Source organism: Cnephaeus nilssonii (genome assembly GCF_951640355.1).
Source record: "Cnephaeus nilssonii genome assembly, chromosome: 18".
In the NCBI taxonomy this organism is placed as follows: Eukaryota; Metazoa; Chordata; class Mammalia; order Chiroptera; family Vespertilionidae; genus Cnephaeus; species Cnephaeus nilssonii.
The window spans coordinates 28,896,220-28,909,917 of NC_137089.1; the positions used below are offsets into that span (position 1 = coordinate 28,896,220).

Below are 13,698 nucleotides of genomic sequence, written 5' to 3' on the forward strand. Positions count from 1 at the left end.
CAGCAGGGAAGCAGTTAGGCGTCATTCAGGCTGGCAGGGGAGTGGTTAGGGGGTGATCAGGCTGGCAGGCAGAAGCAGTTAGGGGCAATCAGGCAGGTGAATGATTGGGAGCCAGCAGTCCTGGATTGTGAGAGGGATGTCCGACTGCCAGTTTAGGCCCAATCCCTGTGGGCAGTTGGACATCCCTCGAGGAGTCCCAGATTGGAGAGGGTGCAGGCTGGGCTGTGGGACACCTCCCCCCCCCCCCGTGCATGAATTTCGTGCACTGGGCCTCTAGTCCTACATAATAAAAAGGCAATATGCAAATTGCATCACTCCGCTACGCCCACGATTGGGCCGGCTGGAGGCGCGGGGGGCGGGACTCAGGGTGGCCGATTGGCTGGCGGTAGGAGCGGGGGGCGGGGACTCGCGAGTCCCCGACTCCTGCTCCTCCCACCGGCCGTTAGGCCAATGCTGCGGAAGGACCCATGGGGCCGGCGGAAGACGCTGGTGGTGGCCGATTGCGTGGCTGCTGGCAGCAGTTTTCCGCCAGCACCAGTTTTCCTCTGGCCACCCGCCGATCGGAGCGCCTCCCCGGATCGGAGTTCCTCTCGGGGTAGCCGATCGCGCTGGTGGGAGGCGCTCTGATCGGCGGGTGGCCAGAGGAAAACTGGTGCTGGCGGAAAACTGCTGCCGGCAGCCAGGTGAAAGTCTATTGCACGAAACTTCGTGCAACGGGTTTCTAGTATTATATAAAAGGATGATAAAAGAAAACACCAAACAAAACTTCTTAGTTTAGGAATGCTAAAAAATAAAGAATTTTTTTTTTAGCTTATTAAAATTGCATAGCAAGAGCTTTTCTCATGCCTGGTTCCATTTCTCTCTGAATGTATATTCTTGTGATTACATTGACATTTTCCTCCTTTTCATTATAGACAGTCATTCCAAGGCAAACCCAAATGTTAAAAGCAATCTTCAAAAAAGCAGTCACAAAAAAGTGAGAATTACATTTTATTTCACATTAATAGAAACAGTGGAAAAGATTTACATTTTTCCCACATTACAGCACATTTCAACGGAATATTATCTCTTACTATAAGTCGTATCTTGCTGATCTGTATAACTGAAACAAATTTATATTTTTCAAGGTAAATAAAAATGACTTATTAAATGATTGTTTAAAAATTTTAAATCCAGACATAAACATATGGCTTCATTATTAACATTCTATATAGTCCATTACTAAATTATAATAAAGCTGCACTCCTAACATTGTTTTAGTCAGTTGGAATACAGAAGAAAAATTATAACAGTCCAGAAATATGAAGCATACATTTTTGTTACACATTAAACTGTGTGTTAACCATATGCATTGAGTTCTGACTAACCTTCATAGCCGATCAATTTGTTTTCAAATAGTTTTTACCAATAATCTAAAAATTCCCAACTATTTAAAATCAAATAATTGCTACTTTTATGTTTGCACAAAGTTTTTTTTTAAATCATCTGACTAAAGTGAAAATTTCAAATAAATTCATTGGCAGATGAAAGTAAAGCAAATTTTTCTAATGGACTGTTCATTTCCTACAGTAGCTGATTTCAAACGTATGTACAAAATATGCAAACTCAAATTTTCTGCTACAAGGAGAATCATCTTAGAGCAAATCATCTTAGAAATACAGTTTTTAAGATCAGTCTTAAAATTTCCAAAACATACTAGACTATGACCTAGTAATTATTTTATTTGAGTTAATTACAGAAAAATACAACCACAGAATTATTCCTTACCTAGACTGAAGATTCTATTAACTATATAAGTCTAACTTTGGACTAAGGTACAATTTAAAAAATAAGTAATATAGGAAGTCTGAAGTGATGTTTGGTTTCTTTATATAAGTGTAAATACATTTTAAATACCACCATGTTTGTGATTCAGAATGTCAAATTACAGCATATATTGATAGCAGATGTCTATGGCAAGGAGGCAATATTTGGTCTGTTATGAAGGATAAAAGGAAAGAATACATTTCTTTTTCTAGAGAGGAAAATAGAATATTAAGAAATTGTGCTCCGGCTGGGTAACTCAGTTGGTGAGAGCATCGTCCCGATATGCCAAGGTTGTGGTTTTGATCCCATCAGGGCACATACAAGAATCAACCAATAAATGTATAAATAAATGGAACAACAAATCAATGTTTCTCCCTCTCTCTCTCTTTCTCCCCTCCTCTCTCTCTCTCTAAATTCAATAAATAAATACAATTTTAAAGAAATTGTAATAGGGAAAGAAAAGCCTGGTCCCCAAAATAAAAGGGCCATTCATTGAAGAGAGTAATGTTACTCTTTATTGACACTTAAAAGCAATATCCCTATTATTAGGAATAATGTAGTAACACCTCATTCTTTTTATGTATTATAATCATTAAGTATATCTGAATACAAATATAAAAAATACACATACTGCATGATGACTAAGTAATTTTGGAATAAGTCCACAGACTAAGTCACAGCATTCATAAATAGTTTGTATCTTAACTGCTCATTTACCCCCGAACAAGTTTTCATTAAGCAGACTAACAATTTTCAAATGATGTAATAGAAAAATCTAGATGTAGTATTTTATTATTTTGCCGAATTACATTAGGGGAGAAAGAAGCTAGCTGCTTCACTTATGCTAATGCTAGTATATTCTGGATCATGTTATACAAATTCATGTATTGAAACTTTAAAGATCATAAATTTTCCACAAGGAGATATTATTTAGACTGTGTCATTGGTGTGTAATTGCAAAAGATTTTAACATTGCAAACATTATAACTTTCAAGATCCGGCACAGGAAGAGGTTTATACTCTACTACAATGATGCTGGTGTGTACTTCTACACAAGGCGCCTTAGTGATGTCAATCAACTGGAGGTAGGATTTTATCGATGAATTGCCTGATATCCAGCATTTCCTGTTTGGAACAAAGTGATTTAATAAGCAGTTACACAAATCAGAAATTAAATCCCCACTAAAATACCACTAACTAAATCCATGGTGTGTGTACATAAGGTGAAACAACATTTTTACTACTACTGTCCCTTGGATTTTTTCCTCATGATACCCTCCCATGGTGATTCTTCACTGATCAATATTTTTTTTTTCAATTTTTTTATTAAGGTATTATATGTGTACATATCTTACCATTGCCCTCCCCACACCCCACTCCCATATATGCCCCCACCCCCCAGAGTTTTGCATCCATTGGTTATGCTTATATGCATGCATACAAGTCCTTTGATTGATCTCTTATCTCCCCCATCTCTCCCTAACCTTCCCCTTGTAATTTGACAGTCTGTTTGATGCGTTACTGTCTCTGTATCTATCTTTTTGTTCAAGTTTATAATGTTCTTTATTATCCATAAATGAGTGAGATCATGTATTTTTCTTTCATTGACTGACTTATTTCACTTAACACCGATCAATAATATTGATAATTATTCTAAACCTCGACTACAGGCTTGAGCTTCAGACAAGTATTTCCAATATCCGATGAAATAAAAAGTTGTAACAGAGAAAGGAGGCTCCAATAGAAATTTCAGATCATTTTCGGATTATTGTACATTCAATATGGCTCACACTAATATCTACTCCCATGAAAATGGACTGAATTTTGCTATACTTGAACAAATAAAACATGGGGGTGAGGAGGGATGAAGGGGGCTTAGAAGTGACAGCCTATACCGAGAAGTATTAAGAAGTATACAATGACTGCCAACTACATATACGTGGAAAAGCCTAGCTTTTAACATTCTCTCGTGAGAATGAAATGCTAAATCCACAGCATAAAATATTTTTGGCCTTGCCTCAGGATTTTGATATAATCAACCATTAGAAAGATAGCAAGCACCTAAGATAAGCCTGGAAAGATATGAAAATTCATATAACCCAAATATAAATATTATAGCAAACTGGGTAATAAAAGACCCCTGCATCTGTCTCAGTTGTCTCACTTCCCCCAAGCACATTTCATTTCCTCCAATCAACTCTAGTATTTCAAGGCTTAGCCCCCACAAATCAGCAATGCAGAGAGCCTTCAACCTGATACCTTAATTACTCAGAAAAAAAAAGCCACAGCACGAAAGTGATCTATTTTACAACACTCAAAAGTCCTTTAAAAGTTTCCTGTGACACCATCTCCTACTTTTCTAACTCTTCTCACTTTCTGCTCCTAATTATTCATCCAGTGTTCTCCAATGTGATCGCATAAAAAAATCATCTAAGGAGCTTTTATTTAAAAAAACATCTCCATACAAACACAGATGCCTGAGTTCAACCCCAAATCCCCAATGTGCTGAATCCGAATCACTGAACTTGGAGTTTGGAGGTCTGTATGTTTATTAAGCTCTGGGGTCCTTGTGATACAAAGTCTACTTGGAAAACCACTGCTCTAGATCCTCAGTCCCTCCTGGATGCTCACAGTGCCACCTTCCTTTCTGGATTCAATACTTCACGACAGTTCCTTTCTTTTTTTTTTTTTTTTTATGTTATTGATTCTATAAAAACAAAAGGTTATGTTAAAAGAACTTCTAGAAAATTGTGGGTATGACATCTGTTTGATAACTCTAATTACAGAAAGCCTAGAGACCCACAAGTACAAAAGCAAAGAACCACTATGACAGTTTCAACTATGTCCTTAATAATACCCTAGCATCTCAGGCCCCTTGTCTTTCTGGATAAATCCTATTACTACCTGCTGTCTCTGCCCTAAAGCAAATGATTTAGCCAGGTTGAGCAGTTAGTTGCAAACCATGGTAACATAAACTGCCTCAATGTTTAGCCACCAATTTTTAGTATAGGCCTCCCTAAGCCTCAAAATCTATCCAGGCCTCCTTCGTTCTTATTAAGTGACCACCATCTCTCCCCTATTTTACTGAAAAGATTGAGAGGCTCGAAACTACTTTCTACCATATCTCAACAATCCATTCATGTTCATCCATCCCCTTCTATCTTGATTCCAAAGGGTTTTTCTCCTCTTTTAAGGCAACCACTACCCATTTCAGGACTTAATTATATCATCCCTCTAAGACTTCCCACTATCAGTTCCCAACCTATCAGGGTCTCTTTCTTCCATCCTGTTAAATAAAGAACCTTCCTACTCTTTTCCAATTTTACCAAAATTTTTTTTTTTTAAGGATTATACATGTTGCCTCTACTTCCTCATTTCCCTGTCTACTTCACATAATCTATTGCAGTTTGGCTCTATCTCCCCAAACATCTGAGGTGCCTTCTTACTGGATAGTTTCTTCCTGGCCTATTTCTCCTTCATCATTCTCTGAATCATCAGTTATTGTTCCCATCCACTCAAAAATTCTCTCTTCCGGTACTCTAACTCAACACTTAACTCCTTTGAACTCCCCCAAAGTTCTATCCCTTGAATTTTTTTCTCATGATATCCTCCCATGGTGATTCTTCATTGACCAATAATATTGGTAATTATTCTAAACCTCAATTACAGGCTTGAGCTTCAGACAAGTATTTCCAATATCCCATCCTGATATCATGGGAGCACACCAATCTCTATATGGTCATTAAACTCAGTAAGTATATCTCCTTCCTGTTACCCTAAAACTGTTCCTTGTGCTACATACTTTATGAATGGCATCATCTTCATCATCTGAGCTAGAAATATAAGGCCTCGTTGATACTTTCCTATTCCATAGACTTAATCACTGAATCCTAATGGATTCTGCTTCACTTGTTTCCAGAATATACATTATATCTTGCTTTGATTTAAAAAAAATATATTAAAAAAAAAAACTTAAAAAAAAAAAGTCAATGGCTTTCTGCTGTTTAGAGAACAAGTCCATTCTCAACACAACATAAAAGCTCTGTACAATCAAGTCTTTCCTCTCTGTCTCTATTCTATGACACGTAGCTTTCCATGAGTCTACAGCCTAATGGGACAGCTTGCTTCTCCTGTCCTACAGTCTTTTCTCTGCACACTTACTATCTAAATCCTACCCTGTTCAAAATCTAGCTCTTCCATCATGATCCAGTGTCTCCTAAGATAAAGTTAATCTCAATCTCTTCAGTTTTTAAGTAACTTTTTAAAACTTCCAGTAGAACACATACCACATATGCTTTCTATACAGTTACTTAGATAGATATCCTTTTCCCCTATTAAATTTTTAATGTTAATGAATCCTTTCTAAATTTTAATAAAAGGAATTTTTTTTTTTTGGTCTTAGAATTATGTACAATGCTTGCATGTAATAGGAAATCAGTGAGTGTTTGTTGAATTAAATTGAAGAAGCTTTTATCTAAGTCCTGCTAACCTATGACTCAGAGTGAATTCATTAACTCTTTTAAAGCCCCAAATGGTCCAATATTATTTATCTTGAAATATCACATGGAAAAAGAAGCAAATTACGTCTCTATAGTCACTGTTTCCAGACATTTACCTGTGGACATGAACTATGCATCATGCCTTCATAGACTTTGAAGGTTACATTGGCTGGATTTACCAATGTTTTTAGCTTTTCAGCAGTAAGAGAACCAAACATTAGAGGAACTAAAGGATCAGCATCTCCATGGCACTGAAGAATAGGAATATCTCTATTAACACCACTGATAGGACCCTGCAAAAACAAAACAAACAAACAAACCCACAAAATAAAACTAGTATTATTTATTCAAATATATAGAACATTAAGCCAGGCATTTAAAACTATAGATCTGTCCATACAACATGTTATTACTTATTTTATAGGTTATATTTGGCCATAGAAATAAAATTCCTGCCATCCTTATAATCTCCACATCTCTTTATTTAAACTGTTATAGGACATATGGATCACCCTGTCATATATTTTATGTTTTCCCAATAAATTGGTTCCTTGAAGCAGATTCTATTCTTTATCTGTTCATACTGTCCTGACATGAGATATGTTTTAGCTGACCCATGTTGTTCTCAGTTCTTATTTAATTGACTTAAGTAAGATGGTTAAGCCCTGGCCAGGTAGCTCAGTTGGTTAGAGCATCATCCCAATAAGCCAAGGTTGCCGGTTCAACCCCAGGTCAGAGCACACACAAGAATCAACCAATGAATGCATAAGTAAGTAGAACAACAAATTAATGTTTCTCTCTCTCTCTCCTTTCCAATAAATAAATAAAATAAACAAAGTTAATAAATAGCACTTAATATGTAACCAAAGAGTTACTACAGAATGACAAGAAAAAAACCTTATATTTAAAGACAAATTTGAAAATAAAATAGTCTACACCACTCATGTATACTATATACTGCTCTACCCTGTTGGGTATTTAGTAATTATATTTTATTTTGCAAAATCTGCTATCAGTGAGCATATTGCACATTCAAAAATATTTCTATGTATAAAAAATAGCCCTAATTTTTATATATCTTAAAATGTATCAACCACTTTATTTATTTATTTTAAATATATTTTATTGATTTCAGAGAGGAAGGGAGAGGGAGAGAGAGATAGAAACATCAATGATGAGAGAGAATCATTGATCGGCTGCCTCCTGCTTGCGCCCCACAGGGGATCGAGCCCGCAACCCGGGCATGTGCCCTTGACTGGAATTGAACCTGGAACCCTTTCAGTCTGCAGGCCAACGCTTTATCCACTGAGCCAAACCAGCTAGGGCTCAACCACTTTAAATATAAGATTTAGGACAGTAGGACTTATTTCTTATTCCATTCTATGTAATCCACAATGAAGACAATGTAATGTACCCATAAAGCCTAGTAATACATCACAAAAGTCTAAGAAAATTCTGCCAGGGCAGCATGGCTCAGTGGTTGAACATTGACCTATAAACCAGGAGGTCACAGTTTGATTCCTAGTCAGGGCACATGACCAGGTTGCGGCTCAATCCCCAGTAGGGGGCGTGCAGGAGACAGCCGATGAAGGATTCTCCCTCATCACTGATGTTTCTCTCTTTCTCCCTGTCCCTTCCTCTCTGAAATCAATTAAAAATATATATTATTAAAAGTTTAAGAAAATTATTTTTAAAAAAGTATGATAATATAAACTATGGATTTTGAGTGATGATGTATCAATGTAGGTTCATTGATTGTAATCAATGTGTCACTGTGCTGGCTGTGCATGTACAGAGACAGTGGGTATGTGGGAACTTTCTGTACTTTCCACTCGATTTTGCTGTGAACCTAACACTGCTCTAAAAAACTAAAGTTTATTTAAAAAAATGACCCTCTCCCCAATGTTATCTGCTATCTCTTAGCTCAGTCATCTAACGTTGCATGAAGCAATCAGACTACCTGTGGAAATGAAGACCGAAGTGGAAGCCAGCAACTGAGTGCAGTGACACCTGCCAGTTTCTGCTGTGAGGTCAGAGCAGTGTACAAAGATAAAGCTCCTCCCTAGAAAAACAAGCAGGGAAAGTCAATGGAACACATCCTTTGTTAAAAGCAACTTAAGAAGTTTCTTGTTATTAATAATGTACATAAACAAATCAAACTGGGTGGCTGATGTCAAATCAGGCAAACAAGTAGAAATACATATACACCCCACTGTGTCCTAAAGCACACGATTCCTACACTGAAGACCACTGTGAGAACTTAGCAACTACCCAGTCAGTCAAGACACAGTTAATCAGAGTTAACTGCTGAACTTACAACTGCCTTAGAAGCATTATAGATTCATAGTTACTATTTTCTCCTCTGAAAAGTCTTCGTATAAAATCAAATCTCATCTTAAACTAGTTTATTTTCCAAAACTGTAATTCAAGATAATGAAGACTATGTAGCAGACACCTTTAACCCTTTGCACTCGCTTGCTTTTTTCTCGATTCCTTTATTCTAATGCTAACCGTGTCGAGTCACACTCGACATCCGAGTGCAAAAGGTTAAAAGTATCTGCCTACCCAGCTCACAACACCCTACATTCTAGGAACTGCATTCCCATCAGTCATCTAGATGATGCCACGCCCACGAGTCACTAGGCCACATGAAAACGTGAGATCCTTTCTCATCTGAGATAGCTATGTTCTTTCTCCCAGGATTCTGAAATTGGGACTCAGTGACTGTCAAGTCTGTCAGTGTGGCTGGAACTGAAATATATAAACTCAAAAATTCCACAGTAATAGCAGGAGAATCTGCGACAAAAAGAGGGAAGAAATTCTCTTGTCTTCTACCTTACTGTTCCTATCAGTAGTCTCTCCTAGACAGGGGCCTTATACCTCTATTTAGAGTTTTGTTTAAAGAGCTATAGAGAGTTAACATTCCAGATTCCAATCAATTAATCTATTTTCAAGACATATTCTATAGCAGCAGTTGCCAACCTTTCGGACCTCACGGACCACCAGTGGTCCACAGACCACCGGTTGGCAACTGTTGCATACAGTAAAACTATTGCTGAAAAGAGAAAACCAGAAAAGCAAAAGAGTATGAAGTATTCTCTCAATTAATAGTTATTTCTAGTCCATTCGAACTTAATCCAGCATTAAAGGTAAGTAGTATATCAGTTTTTATAACATCTAAAAAAAAGGAGATGTTATAGAAAAGGATTGAAGCCACTGATTTCTAGATAAATATACTGATAGTACTGACATACCACCCAAACTTTATCTTACCTGAGAAAATCCTCCTAAAATAATTCTGTCTGAAGGAATGCCATTCTTCACCTCTTGGTCTATCAAAGTTTTTACTAAAAACAACATGAAAGTGATATTACTAAAACTTTCAGGTCATTGATACAATTTAAATAGAAAAAAGATTTAATGACAGAAAAATACAAAGTATATTAAAGGTCAGAACAAGTGAAAAACTTGAAGCATTCTATTAAAATAGAAAATTAGAATGCATTTTCATGATAAAACTCAGATTTTGCATGTGGTGCTTACACTGGTCAATTGTTTCTTGTTACATAATTTGTAAAACAGTTATTTCATCAATATATGAATATTCTTTTATGCATGGCCAATTCTGCTCATATATGTTTTATATTTCTCTCTTCAAGGGACCATAGGCATTTGTACCTAAAAGTTATAATTTAAAATTTTAAGTAATTAAGCAGATTGCATGGTTTGTGATTTATAGTGTTTATTTTTTTTAAAAGACAGTATTATATTTTCCTATAGCCAGTAAAAGAAACAAATGAGTTTTTCTTTCTGCAAAATACATTTGTGTTGGCACACATCATTAAATATATGACTTGATACCTCCTCAAATGTCCTTTTCTTTATAATCAGTCCTGAATTTTGGGAATAACTGCACCTTTAACAAATTTATCTTCTTTCTTTTTTTTTTGTTTAAATTTCTTTATTGATTAAGGTATCACATATTTGTCCTCATCTCCCCATTCCCATCCCACACCCCTCCCCACGCATGCCCCCACCCTCCTGTTGTCCTTAACCACTGTCTTCTTTCATTTTTTACATATATGTAAGACTTTCATTTTTTTAAGACTAAAATTTCCTGTGACCTCCTGGTTCATGGGTCGATGCTCAACCACTGAGCCACACTAGCTGGGCAGTCCGTGTTTGTTATGCAAAAAAATAAGCAAAATTAAGACATTCATAAGGCAGCATGGAATACTAACCAGAGAACAGACTTTGGAGATTCTAATACTTGTTTCATAGGAGTGTTAAATGAGATAATTTATAAGAATCACCTAGCTTTTTTTAATATTACCACACTAAAATTAACCATTATATAATTTTCATTATATATATCATTATATCATTATTTTCATCCTTATTTCAAGTCTCCTTAATGAAGATAACTGGCCACAGCTATTAAACATTTTGTTATTTTTCTCCATTTGATATGTAAACCAAAGCAAAATTAATTATCCAACAGTTAAAGTTTAATAACTGCCATTCCTCCCTGTCCGCCTCACCTTCACTGAGCATAGTTGAGTCCATGTGGCCATCATGGCAAACAAGTTAGAGTGTGATCAGAAAGGAAGTAAACAGCACCACCTCCCCAAGTACACATAATTGTGTAATAATTCATCAACATCAATAAAACTATTGTCTACTAAAAAAATATAAGAATGCTCTTATTTATAAAACTACTCTGTACTTACCATATTCTGCTGCATGTTTAATTCCAGGTTCATCCTCCTGTGAATCTGGTGAAAGTCCAATAATATCAAACCTGGAAAATAAGGCAAAATCTTAAAAGAATATCTACTCATGGTAAGTGCGTTTTACTAAACTCGTGGTAGTTGGGATAAAAAGGGCTGGCAAACATATTCTCTAGAACATGAAACTCAATTAAAATGTCTTCAGAGGTGAAACAATTAAATGCATGACTAACATTCTATCGTTCCTTTCATCCAACTAGATATAGATTCTAATGTTAAGTCACAGTGCTACATAATTTTAGGATAAGAATATCTAAGAGATAATCTAGTCCAATCTTGCACCCAAGCAGGAATCTCAACCCATACTCCTAAGAAGTTTTCAATAAATTTCAGCTACTCATTTCCTCTTCTATTGTATAAGTCAACCCCATGGAATAGACCTACTTTATTATGTCACTTTTGCATGCACTACCTCATACCTTTTGAACATAGTTATTTATACTGATCTTTATCCATACTCTGCAAAACTTTTTCATTACGTATTGTAGATACTTCAAACCAGAGACCAAGAGAAGCTTTCCTTTGGCCCTTTCTACTTCTCTATCAGATTATGTGCTTTTATTATGGTCTCTAGAGACATTAGGTAGAAATTCTGGTTCTAGACAGGAATTTTGCCAGAAAGAGAAGATTTAAAAAAACCAAAGGCCAAGGTAGGCAGGAACCTGTAAAAGTCGCCAAGGAATCTGTGCCACGCCAGCACAGCCAAGGGTTCGGAGAGCCTGAGGGAGGGCCAGCGAAGGAAAAAAAAAAAAAAGACAAAGAGAATAAGCTGGGTCTAGGTGGATCTTCTGTGCCTGGCTGAGACCACAGAACAGATCCAGACTGCAAGCTGATGCTTTATTTTATAGTCAGAGGTAAACAAGGTAATTTACAATGTTGTAAGTTTTACTTGTTTTGGCAGCATTTGCTGCACCTCCCCCAGCCCATTAGCTACCCAGGAAAGATCTAGGGAGCAGTCACAAGATCAAGCTTAATTATGCTAAGAGGGCTGTGCCCTCTAAGCTGGGACTTGTTTGCAGCTTTGCCAGCAGGTCAGTCCGAGGCTTAACCCTATAACTGCTCCCTACAGAATCTAAAGTTCATAAAAAAGAAAGAGCAGAGATGGGTGGGAACAAGCAGAGAGGAGGACAGCAAACTGGAAGTCCTGATGAGGTCTAAGAAAAAATGCTGTGGGAACAGGGAAGCAAACTCAAGAGATGAGTAATTATTCTTAATATCAGGTTTGAATTAAGAGACTTCAGAGATGGCACAGTTCCAGATGACAAGGCCCAAGGATGACTGTGGATGACCAACAGTGAGAGAAGAAAATGTTATCGTAGAAGAGAAGAGCCAACGAAGTAAGTAACAAGCCAGTCAAGGTTGTGAACGAGTCATTTACACTGGATCCTGTAGTCACTCAAAAGATAAAATGGTGGCATGAAATAGAGTGGAAAGGAAAATACTAATCAGGTGTCAAAGTCATCATTTTTTAAAAGACCTGTGGCAGGAGTCTCAGAGAACTGCAGGAAACAAAATCAAAGTTTAGAAGTGGTTCAGAGGAATAAAGAACTGACTCTACCTACTATGGGGAATAGCAAAAATATTGAAAGAGGGCCCAAGAGGAAATGGCTTCCTTAAAAAATTCATCAATCTTCCCAAAAAGGGAAGAAATAGAAGTGTAAGGAAGCTGTTGCTTAACCAGAGTAATTGCTACCTGGGGTCATTCAATGTTTGGTTACTGAAATCAACAAAGGTTTATTAAGCAGTATTTCTATTCACCCATTCTCTCCTGTTTCTCTACCTATTGGTGCAGTCCCTGAAGTTTACCCCTGAATCTAAAATATAAAAACTTTAAGTAATAAAATAAAGGTTGAATTTAAAGTGAATTATACAACTTTGCCACTTAAATTTGCTATACACAAAAGTACCTCTGATCAAGAAAATTAAGAATAAATAAAAAGTTCTTATTGAATAAGTTAGTTCTTACTTACCAAGAAGTCATGGCCATGTTCATATTTAATGTCACAGGCATAACTGGTCTACATGGAAAGAAAAAAAATAGCAAAATTAGAGTAACTTACAAAGCATAAAACCTCATAAAATTCCATCAATTAAAGATAATTACTTGAGGCTTATGTAAAACTGCTACGATTTTAACATCTGAGGTGTTTCACTGCATCCACACCTGTACAGTTCGGTTTTGCATACCAGTAGTCTTCAAGTGTGTTCTGAAAACAGAGCAGCAGCTGGAAAGATCTAAGTTTGACAAATAAAAAATCTTTTTCCTTTCTTAACACCCTCACTTAGTACTTTCAAACCCAACATGAGAAGGAAAACCAGTAACCAGGACAGTTGGAAATGAATAAAATATGAAACTCTGGCTAAGGGGCTAAAGATATGACCAATTTGTTGAACAGGTACTAGAGCATCAATTCCCATATGCTCAGATTACAATTTTTTGCTTGTTTTCTAGTTCTTAGATATATATCTGCTTGTTTAAGAGATCATTAAATAAGATAAATATAATTTTTGCCTAAGTGTTCTTTACACCCAATTCAACTTTATGATGAAAAATTTGCTGGACAACCTGAATGTAACTAGGTACAAAAGAAAAGAAAAATAAA

General features: G+C 36.5%; 1 protein-coding gene and 1 long non-coding RNA gene across 7 annotated transcripts in view; one reads left to right on the top strand and one right to left on the bottom strand.

Annotated features, from left to right (window-relative positions):
- Positions 1 to 13,698, bottom strand: part of LOC307113872 (transcription elongation factor A protein 1) — a 63,953-nt gene that overhangs the window by 37,059 nt on the left and 13,196 nt on the right. For 2 of the 3 annotated variants that reach the window (XM_079795857.1, XM_079795858.1), the window contains exons 4-9: positions 13,066 to 13,113; positions 11,036 to 11,106; positions 9,579 to 9,652; positions 8,266 to 8,367; positions 6,422 to 6,598; positions 962 to 2,931 (exon numbers count right to left, since the gene is read on the bottom strand). In XM_079795857.1, the coding sequence (XP_079651983.1) occupies positions 2,878 to 2,931; positions 6,422 to 6,598; positions 8,266 to 8,367; positions 9,579 to 9,652; positions 11,036 to 11,106; positions 13,066 to 13,113 (526 nt within the window). In that variant the 3' untranslated portion in view covers positions 962 to 2,877. Of the gene's footprint in view, positions 1 to 961; positions 2,932 to 6,421; positions 6,599 to 8,265; positions 8,368 to 9,578; positions 9,653 to 11,035; positions 11,107 to 13,065; positions 13,114 to 13,698 lie in introns of those variants that run through there. The other variant, XM_079795859.1, reaches the window with a different exon arrangement.
- The window catches only part of LOC307113874, a 35,339-nt gene that overhangs the window by 3,912 nt on the left and 17,729 nt on the right, over positions 1 to 13,698 (top strand). The window contains exons 2-4 of one of the 4 annotated variants that reach the window (XR_013814910.1): positions 5,476 to 5,557; positions 11,063 to 11,147; positions 12,316 to 12,432. This is a non-coding gene — a long non-coding RNA (uncharacterized lncRNA). Of the gene's footprint in view, positions 1 to 3,797; positions 5,558 to 11,044; positions 11,148 to 12,315; positions 12,433 to 13,698 lie in introns of those variants that run through there. The other 3 variants (XR_013814911.1, XR_013814909.1, XR_013814912.1) reach the window with 3 other exon arrangements.